General features: G+C 30.5%; 1 protein-coding gene across 4 annotated transcripts in view; it reads left to right on the forward strand.

Annotated features, from left to right (window-relative positions):
- LOC116770420 (protein yippee-like) overlaps positions 1 to 11,164 on the forward strand; it is a 45,724-nt gene that overhangs the window by 31,275 nt on the left and 3,285 nt on the right. For 3 of the 4 annotated variants that reach the window (XM_061527600.1, XM_061527601.1, XM_032661885.2), the window contains exons 2-5: positions 8,384 to 8,489; positions 9,513 to 9,703; positions 10,717 to 10,760; positions 11,018 to 11,126. In XM_061527600.1, the coding sequence (XP_061383584.1) occupies positions 8,456 to 8,489; positions 9,513 to 9,703; positions 10,717 to 10,760; positions 11,018 to 11,126 (378 nt within the window). In that variant the 5' untranslated portion in view covers positions 8,384 to 8,455. Of the gene's footprint in view, positions 1 to 8,383; positions 8,490 to 9,512; positions 9,704 to 10,716; positions 10,761 to 11,017; positions 11,127 to 11,164 lie in introns of those variants that run through there. The other variant, XM_061527602.1, reaches the window with a different exon arrangement.

The raw sequence follows: 11,164 nt of genomic DNA on the forward strand, positions 1-11,164 counted from the left end.
TAAACAGCGAAAGACAAACTTCCGTTTCCAACTTTACATTGAAAATTCACCGTTAATAAGTATAATTAGACAAAACAATGCTTTGATATTTCAGAATGGATGAATTCGCAAAATTTTTTCACGCAATGATTTGCTCATATACCAACGACTAACTGCGCTTAGTGCTGGTTTTTTTTTCTTTAAAATGTAAAACACGGTCGCCTGAGAATATTTCAAACAGAGTTTGAGAAACTTCCAGAAACTACGAGTGACTAAGTTTTTCCCGGTAAAGCTGAGTCGCTTACTAACGACAATAATATAACTGTTCGTAATCCATTTAAATTTTTTTCGTGTGAAATATATTAAGTAAAGTGATATGTCATGGGCGTGATATGTCAATGGTTCGTCTGATAATATTAAAATTAATTTATATGAAAATAAATAAGAAGAAGACAATTTTTTTTCATATTCTCCGAAACGAAATGGTAAAATTTTTGTTTATTTACTTTTAATGTTTGAATGAATCGACCTGTTAGACATGAAAGATTGCAATTTTAAAATTTATTTTTAAATTTGTACCAAAGATTTTCTTTAGAAGAATGAAAAATCTATAACAAACCACTTTAAATTTCACGTAAACAAGAGGTCGATGCTACAACATGTAATTCATTGGTCACATCGAACATTTGTTTGAATCTAAATTATTTAATGAGAATTTTACTTATACATAAAAATATAACAAAATTTACGTCACATAAAAAGAAAATACAACTATATTCCGCCTAGTTCTAAAGTATTATAAAATAAACTAGTGACGTCACGACTTTGTTTTAATCCGGTATACCTGAAAAAAAAATATTAATGTTATTTTTTTTAAAAGTGGAACAATATCCTTCGTGCGAAAGGAGGTCGAAGCGTTGAAACCTTTATACAATATTTTATTTAAATGAATGTAAAATTAAATAAAATTCAATCTAAATCTCAATTAATGTTAAGTCATTTTTTGTTTCTTGTTTCTCTTTACTACATTTTTTATTTATTTTTATTCCAATTTTCATTTATTTTGACATCCAAGAACTGAATATTATTCGTAAAATTTAACATTAATTTTCTTAGAAGCGTCATTTCTCAAAGGCTAAGGTTTAATTTAAAGGAATCCCTTCTAATAGGGTATTTTCATTTCTGTTTATCAGTTAATGTAACTTTTAATGAGCACCTACTAACGTCTTCTTAGGACGTTTTCGTTTTATCCATATTAATTGTTATTTATGTAAACAAAAACACCCTTTATTTGAGGAAATCTGGATGTATTATTCTTTGGAATCAAGCGTCATACTTTTTGACAGCCTTTTCTAGAACGTTCCACATACACTACGTAAGAAAACGTTTTGACGATTGCCTTCACTTCACTATAGATATGAAGTACATTACTCTTACCACATGTTTTCATAGTCCAACAATCGGGGAGTTACAATTTATCATAGATTTATTCACACTTGATTTGTCTCGTATATAAAAAACTGGAAACTTACCGTATGTATTTTAACGATGCAATAAGGATAATTTTTATTGAAGTTTAACGAATTTACGTCTTATGTTTATAATCTATTTTTATAATTACAGTTAATGAGTCCTATATGGAGTAATCTAATTCTAGATTATTATTATAATTATTATTATTATATCGCTGAAGACCTAGATGTATTAATCTATATTTTATTGAACATAGTTTGTTTCATGTAATGTAAATCGCGAAGCAAATAACACTACATCTCATACAGGACAGGAGCTTATACAAAGTAAAATATTACAAACAAAAATTATAAACTAAGTAGTAAATTTTTATGGACAATTAAAATTTACGAGCGCATATGATAAGGAATCTGTTGTACATTTATCTAAATGGAGCGAGTCATTAACGTACATTGAGTTGATAAGTTTTTAGTTGTATGGTCGCATTCGTTTACTTTACTAATCCCGTGACCCGACTACGTTTATAACACTTCAACTAATCGTAATTTACGTCACAGCAGACTTATTAACATTGCTTAATCGTAAAAGTCTCGAAATATTAATAAGAGTATATAAAATTAGATTTTTTATAAGTAATTTGTACCGGTATTTTAATACCAACGGATTCTACGTTTTGGATTAATTATGTCAGTAAGCTTAGCCCGAGTTTCTATCGCGAAACTACAAACGGCGAGTTACTAGTTTGTCATTTATAAATCTTTCATACATTACAGTTCAAAGGTAGGTTATTGAATTGGAAACGAGAAACGCTTGGTATGCAGTGTGACTATGCAGACTTGTGCTAATCTTATAGATTTCAGGAAGAAAATGTTTTAACTTACCCTTACTTTTACGTCTTACCTAACCTAAACTTTTATTGTTAGATAAAAAACATGTACTAAGGCAATAGTATCTTCAACCAACAAAATTGTTAAGATCGTGAAGCGAATAATTCAAAGGAAATAACATCGACTGTGACTTAATGATATATTGTTATTTTTAAGGGGCGAAATGCATTACATATGTAAGTTGAAACACGAAATAAAGGTTCGTATTCAACTTCGATAATCCAACGAAGTAATAACTATCATACGTTTAAAGCTATATGAAAATATGTTTGAAACAAAAAATAAAAATAATTCCATATAATGTTGCCTTTCATTTAATTTATATGAGCAACAGATTAGCCTAATTTTATTTAAAATGTCAGATCATACATACATGGCAACACTGTCTTTATAATCAATATAACATTATGGCTAGCGTCCACTAAATTATTTTTAACATATTGTTTACAAATAAAGGTAAAAAAAATTACGCAATAATTTTGCCTTTATTATTATATATATTGTTTATTAGCAGAATAAGAAAGCAAGTTGTTTACTTAATGGGGATATAGATAATTGATGAAATTTCCGTAAAATAAATTGACTTAATGTTTTACTTACCGAGTTTTAATTAATAACAACTTCTTAAAACGTATCCGCTAAGGGTTTCACAGAATATTCGCTTATAATCTTATCTGATAAAGGTTTTTAGTATTTTCAGGTTTAATACAGATTAAATTAAAATATGTCTTTGTTTAAATTATATAGAATGAGTGAATATTATATATATATACTACATTTTAAGTATATTTAGATATGTATACGAATTTTTACTCTATTTTATCTTGTTTAGAACTTGCATCACCCAAAAATCTAAGTTCCCACAATCCAAAAATATCCTCGTGTTTCAAACATCTAACTGGAAATCATTGCAACTAACAAAATTGATATATAAGTAAAACATTCCGCAACCCCAATCGATATGAGACTCTGCTCCATTGTATTAAAGTAGGGAACGTTTAAACCGTGATTGACTACATTTTAAGTAAACACAGCTGCAAATGTTAACTGCAAAGGTTTATGATCCTTTCCTGTTTAATAATATGTTTCAAAATTGCCCGCAGCCATTAAACGCGTAGACGTTTATCTGGTTGCATAAGAACACGTTATCAGTGTTAGTGTTGACGCAATTGCCCTGAACCCGATGCCAAAGTATCGACCTATTTTGGAAAATAAAACTCTGAAAGCTTTATCGTGTGAACTATGTAATAAATTTCCTTATTTATATTATAGGAATATTCAAAACAATTTAGTATAATGTTTAAAATCATTACCGATGTAATTTTCGTGATCGTTCAGAAATTGCTTGTAAACTATAGGTTTTTATTTTTGAACGTATCAAAGCGAAACAGTTATGTTTATAATATTCACAATTTTGTACCACAAAATGGATAACATTAAGTATTTTATTTTTTAATTTAAATAAAGTTAAATAATAAATTGCCAGTGTTTTATATTATTATCATGTATTCCATTTTATCTTATTCCAGCCTCAGTTATGCCGGATTTAAAAAAATATGTGTAATGAATATTTTAAGGAGCCTCTATATCTTACGAGATTATAGTCACATTCTGTCAGGACAATTCTTGATATGTTAAAGTGTAATTTCCTTTACGACCTATACTTCGATATTATTTATAGATAACGTATACATTATAGTAAGTGTAATTAGTAACATTGAACACGATCGTGCAAATAGATTTCAAGAAGTAGAATTCATATTGATCTTGAATATGTCGAGTTTGGGAAGATTCGGTGTATTTATAGAACAGACAAAAATACACAACGCGTGGGCGTTGAATATTCACGTCCTAATATCTGATGCATTTCCTCATTGCAGTCTTCATCACAATCTAAAGATGTTTAATATATTTTTCAGCAATTGTTAGTTTTTTCAGATAACATTTGAAATTATAAAACAATCGCTTAAATGTTATCACACTACTTCAGACAAATTAAAATAAAAAATATTTAAAACATGCTATGAGAGTAAAATCTTGAGTGTATTTCTGATACTTTATTTATGTATTAATAAAAATTGTATAGATTTAAGTTAATCTTCAATATTATTATTGAAATGAATATTTTAACATCACTGTTTTGTTCTGGCAACACCTTATTCCTGTCACTCTTAACTTTAACGATATAGTCCAACCAGGTGGCAACACCGGCGACATTATTTGTAAATTATGACCAAACTAATGTATCTCAAATAATAATTATTAAAGTCCATGTTATAACTTTAAACTATACATTTATATTGCGCTAGTTTTGTGCTCTATGTCGAAAATAGAAAGTTATTTAAAGTGTCCGTTACACTCGACTTATTCCCTAAGATGGCGACCTTTTACTGTTCAGCGTTTTTAGATGAACTTTTATGCGGTTAAGTCTGAACTGACATGAAAGAAAAAAATGCTAAAAGACGCGAACTTATATACAATAAACAATTTACAACTGACCCACTTACTTATAACAATGCCTACAATTAGGACGTCACGAAAAAGCAAAATACATATATGTAGGTATTTGATTTTTATTAAATATAAAATATTCTATTATGACTCGCGATATATTGATATATTTTATTTAAAATCTCATGTAATGTTTAAAACTAATTTTTGCGCGAGACTTCGTCCGCATCAATTTCGAAATTAGAAATATTTGACCAGGCGAATATTTTCCGCTTTAGAGACAGTAAATAAGCAGATTGCGTATACTTGCGTTATTTTATTTCTTTTTCGATTGAAAGAGGTGGAAATCCTGTGTCCGTCTACTGGGCCTAAGCTACCTTGCCACCAATTTTCAGCGAAAGCCGTACAACCGTTGTTGAGCTATAAACCGTATAACTAACACGACTTTTTGTATACAAATTTAGTCATAACTTATTAATCTTTTTTATAATATAATAAACACGTGGTAGAGAAGTCTTAATTTTTGTTATATGAAAGTCATCCCTACCTATATATTTTTATATTCATTATCTGAAGTCTGATAAGGACACGGTCCGAGATGTTTATGTGTGTGTATACATACATTAAGTTGTGAATATGTGTGCGTCGAGCCTTTTTTCGTTCTGTCTCAATAGATGAGAAACCAAAATAAGAAGAGAACCATTTTTCGTCGCAACTCCTGTTACTCTTTTTATACGTAGAATGATGCCCACACATAGAAAGTTAATAATGATATTCATAAAGTTCATTATTGCTTGTCCACTTTCCAGCAATTTCTTTCGAATTACTTTGAAAATTGCTTGACAGTAAACTCTGCGATGCGATTTCATGCAATGTAATTTCAATTCTAAGAGTAATTTTTTTTCTAATTTTATTAGCTTGCATTGCAATTACGTCATATCCATCATAGTAAAGAGTTTTTTGTCTTTTCATTAGTTTTATTGATGAAATTATAATTTCGAACACGTTTTACCAAATTCACAGCATGACTGAGACTTAAGTAATACTTATTGACTTATACGTTCAAGTAGGGTTTTTAATTTTATATGTAAAGCGATTAGATCGAAGTTAATGAAATGTTACACGAGGTGAATTCCTCGTTCATCTTGAGGTGTTATATAAAATCTCAGATACGATAGTGATTGAAATTTTGTCTAAAAATACCTCTTCAAGAACAATGGCTCCACGAGAACAGTTTTGACAGTGGCCTTCACCCAGATCTAACTGGATTTAATCCAAGTAAACTACAATGAAGGACGAATGAAAAATCGGGCCATTAGTTAAATGAGTTCATGTATCGTTGCAAGCTGAAAATTCTACGAGGAATAATCCAAATTCAGTACCTAAAATTTGCCTTATTAACCTCCCACCCAAAAAAGGGTCGTTAGACATTAGAAGATTGACGTCTATGTCTGTGTGTCTGTCTGTGGCATCATAGATCTAAAACGGATTGATCGATTTGCGGTGGTTTTTAGCTATATTCGTTTAATATCCATCGAACAGCGTAAGATTATGAACTGTTACAAAATGATGTAAGGAATTTTTTGGCCATTGACTACCCGATTAAGATTTGATGTTTTGGGAATTAACTCGTTAAGTGACGGTTAGTGAGTTGAAGGCCTTACAATTTATTAAAACCTTTACTTATATTAAATGTATTTTATTATTATTTACTTAAAGAATTCTCGAAACTGCTAAAATCTAATTACTAAGTCAGCAAGTCGACGTTCGTATCAAATATCTACGCTAGTTTCCATTGAAGCTTGCAGCGCTTTGGAAGGCTATGGATAAATGTTCCAGACTTACAATACTTTTTAGAGATATCTTCGTTTATTTCAGCTTTTATCTCTATTAAACCGTAAGATTAGAAACATTGTTTCGATATAATTAATTCAAAGCATAAATAAACTATCGGCTGCATATAGCGGATAAGTTTTAAACAGTTAACAGATGCATATCACGATAATAAAGTTAAGAATTTCGTCTACGTTAGATTAGAAATATAAGGTTAGTTAATATATATATATAATACATATAATGTGCACGTGTATATATATCACTTGGCAACCGCTATGTACTTCATACAAAACAATTACAACGAGCTGTGCTAATTGATTATTTCCTGTTTACGACTCATCGACTACGCATCAGCATTGCTTACTGATTCAATATTATATGTAATATGAATATTTATCAATTGATTCATATCAATATTCCTCCAGGCTATTAACGGTTGAATGTGTACATCTTCAACAATATATAGGACTATATATGTCTGAATATAAACAAATTTTAATCATCCCTTGTATATATCTTAAAGCTTATATGAAAAACTCATTGAAATTATCATTACACAACAGATGTTATGTTTAAATAAAACTAATATTTTTAGGATTTACTACGAGTTTTTTGTTTCATTAAACTACACACTCCCGACGCGACGCGGCGTTTCGTTTACTTAGTAGTACAGTACATAAAAAAAAAACAAACGAAGATATTAGTTTTATTTAAATTGATACTCGCTAAAGTCTTATTTAGAAGTGCATTTTATTATGTGACGGTTAACATTTAGCCAAAATAAGAACACAGATTGTGAACACTTCACTTATCTGGGTAACTAATTAGTTTATTTTACGAACAGAACAATTATCTCGGACGGCTAACTTTCCAGGTGATGATATTTTCTATCATAAAGTAATATCTAATTCATATGAAAATGTATAAATTATTCTAATAAAATATATTTATTTGATCGTAATTTATATATAAATTTATCATGTCATAGGATGTATTGAAAATATGATTAACTATCGCACAGCTTGCAGCAGTGTTGGATAAGAAAATTATTAAACAATATGCATTTTGTTTGGAGCAAATCTTTGATTTTTCAATCTATCAACGAGCGGAAGTCAAGGTTCAAATCGCTATTTATCTAATTTTTGGCTAACGATATTTTTGTCACGCTTTTAAAGCGAAAACTCAATAAAACTGTACGAAATCCAAAAATACTTAATTATTACTTGATGCTTATATGTGAATTTACTAAACATACACTCAAATAAGACAGATTTAAGTTTTTAAATTGCAATAACTGTTTAAAATGCAGTAATAGTATTGCAATGTTATGCATTATAACAGTCACACTGACATACATAGTTAAAATAATGGTTAGAAAAAGGTTTAAGTTAAATCCGAAATATAGGTTTATAGACGAAACGTAAATCCTAAATCTAAGTTAACGATCCCAGTTTTCCTTATATAAATTATACTTGATCTAACCCGTACTTATAAACGACGAGTATTTAAATTAAATACCCAGCTAGGACAAATATACTGAAAAATCCGAAGCGTAACATCATTACATTAAATTTCATCAACGTTCTCATTCTCAGTATATTGTTCATCTACTTAAAGTGATGCTTTATAGTTTAGACGATCGAAAGTCTTGTACATATAACCTTTGAAAGTTTCCACAGTGTTATTAAATATATTTAGTTATCATATAGTTCATCTTATACTGTCTGACTAATTGACTATGTATTACTGTTACAAAGACGGTGGCGGTCGGTAGGAGAGAGCGCGCGGCGCGGGTGACGAGCGCTCGCGGGAGGTGACCGCCGCCGCTCATGTGGGCGGGCGCGTGCTGCTCGCGCCAGGCAGGTACGAACACACACGTATTACATACATTATACATATACACCACTCGTTCACATTACACAAGATGCAGCGTTTTTAATATTACATTTAAACAACTTTAACCAAGTAAAGATCGCTTCAAGTTACAAATAAAGTCGTATCTACTATTTCTTACTCAGATGTAATCATATTGTGTTATTATATTTTTTTTATAAATTTTGTGAGAGCACCAAGCACTTTGATAAACATTTTAACGTTGTGTAGAAAAAATATAGCTGGAATAATATCTCGTTGGATCGGGACCAGAAAAATTAAATGCTTCTTTTACAACGTTATCTTTAACTGTATGTGAAATCCTTGTCGCATTTAATTAAAAAAAATGTGATAAAATTTTTATCATAAAATTTTTCATATTCATATGCTTGAGGAAAACTAAATCTTAATTGCGTAATTCTATTTGTAGACTCCACTTTTATAATCTCTGGTCCGTTGATACTCATTGTAATATTTAATTTTCTCAGTTTAACCGTAAAATATAAGAACTTAATAAAATTTGTATACAGCTATATAATAGTAAGTTTATTCCGTTACCATGGCAACCTTGACGAAATCAATCCATCATATTGATATTTCTAATTGCAAGGTTTGATATGAACAATGCCACAGTCTAAATACTTTATTGTATGGATGCAATCTAATTGAACACTCAGCCATGAAGTGCTCTTCACGAGTTTATATATTTAGAATTTGCATACAGAATAAATCAGTCACATATGGCAATGTTTTATGTTGTTTTAATAAACATTCTCGATCGCAGACAATTTGAAGCGTTTTATAAATGAGGTTAATGTTTGCCTTTAATTTATAGCGTCTTATTTAAACTGGTTCATGTAGCATTAGTGTCTGTTGCATGTGCGCTCTTTAAAAAAAGATGGAGATTACGTTTACGGACACAGATTAAATAAATGTAATAATCACACAGTGAGACGTTTAATATGAATTTTTATCATCTGGAACTATCTCAACGGCGGCGTCTGTTGCGCTTAGGGCAGGTCCGGGGCGAGGTTGATGCGACGTGTGTTGGTAGCTGTACACTGATGCGTGACGTCACCAGCCGCGGCGTGGCAGGCGGGGCGAAGCCGGTGAAGACCTTCCAGGCGTACCTGCCGGCTCATAGGACCTATAGCTGCATACACTGCCGCGCGCACCTCGCCAGCCACGACGAACTCATATCGAAGGTATATACATATATGATATAATGACATTTATATTTTTTAAACATCGAATGCTCTCGATAACATGATCAACACTATAATGCCAATTTATTTATTTTTATTATTTAAAATGTTCGCTTAGAGTGCACTTTATACAGCCGATCACATGTCCTAGTAGTGTGCACGCAGTTTTATACTTCCCCCTAGAATAATAGAAATGATTCTCTCGGTATAAATATTTGGTTATATTGATATCTATGCTATTTTCAGTTAACTAGTTCGGTGTGTGTATTTGGATTTCCATTGTCGACGGACTTAATTATCACGAAGGTTATGAGTGAAAGTAATTTTTGATAGATTGTTTAATTCTTATTTTTCCTTTATATATTTCTATAATACCTTTAAGCGTTACTTACGGAGAATTTCGAGTATTTAATTCCCAACTCTGGCTTATGACGGTATGAAGTGAGGCTTATTAATGAAAAACTACAAACAATTCGTATTCAGCGTGACGATTAAGTCGCGCTGAGAGCAGGACAGTTATCGAGAAAAGTTTTAACGTCGGAAATCAACAGTATTCTAAGAAACTCTTTGTATCTTTAAATTTAATTCACATTTTTCCACGTCGTTATGATGTATATTTGCTATACTTTTTTCTGCGTCTCTATCGTGACATCTGTTCGTGTAAACCTTTACGCCAATTAGTTTATAAGAATTATATAAAACTCTACATTACACACGAATGCCGACAACATAATAACAACCATTAGAGTAAGCGTTTATAACGTTCATAAATTATAACATTTGTATTATATAATTTATATTTAATTAGGAAATATAAGATAAAAAGAAAATTTATTTATTTTATGCTAACATAATTTAGTACTACCTCATATTACGTCACTGATATTAAATATATGTCATTAAGGTAAACTTTCTTGTATACTGACGTGTACACAGAGCCTTATTTTTTTTTTCATAATCTCATATTGTCCTGTTATTTTTACTCTGTAATTTTATATATTTTTTTCTTTCAGTCGTTCCAAGGCAGTCAGGGGCGCGCGTATCTTTTCAATTCAGTGTAAGTATTCAATAAAACCTGCTTAAGTTAGAGGTGTCTCGATAATATTTTTAATATTAAAATTAAATATTTATATTTCTGGATAAAGTTTTTAAGGTTGGAATTTAAAAAATAGAAACTCTATATATGATATTGTCATGTCACAGATACGATTTGTATAGATAAATTAGTTTTTTATGTTATAATTTTATATTCTGTCAATTAACATTCATTATATATAATGTCAATATGAATATAATCTGTGTTTATGTTTGTAGTGTGAACGTCGGGTGCGGTCAGGCCGAGGAGCGCGTACTGTTGACGGGACTGCACGCCGTCGCTGACATCTACTGCGAGTGTTGCAAGACCATGCTGGGCTGGAAATATGTGAGTTGACTACCACAGACTATATACAGGCTACAGAT

This window comes from Danaus plexippus (genome assembly GCF_018135715.1).
Source record: "Danaus plexippus chromosome 13 unlocalized genomic scaffold, MEX_DaPlex mxdp_15, whole genome shotgun sequence".
Lineage (NCBI taxonomy): Eukaryota > Metazoa > Arthropoda > Insecta > Lepidoptera > Nymphalidae > Danaus > Danaus plexippus.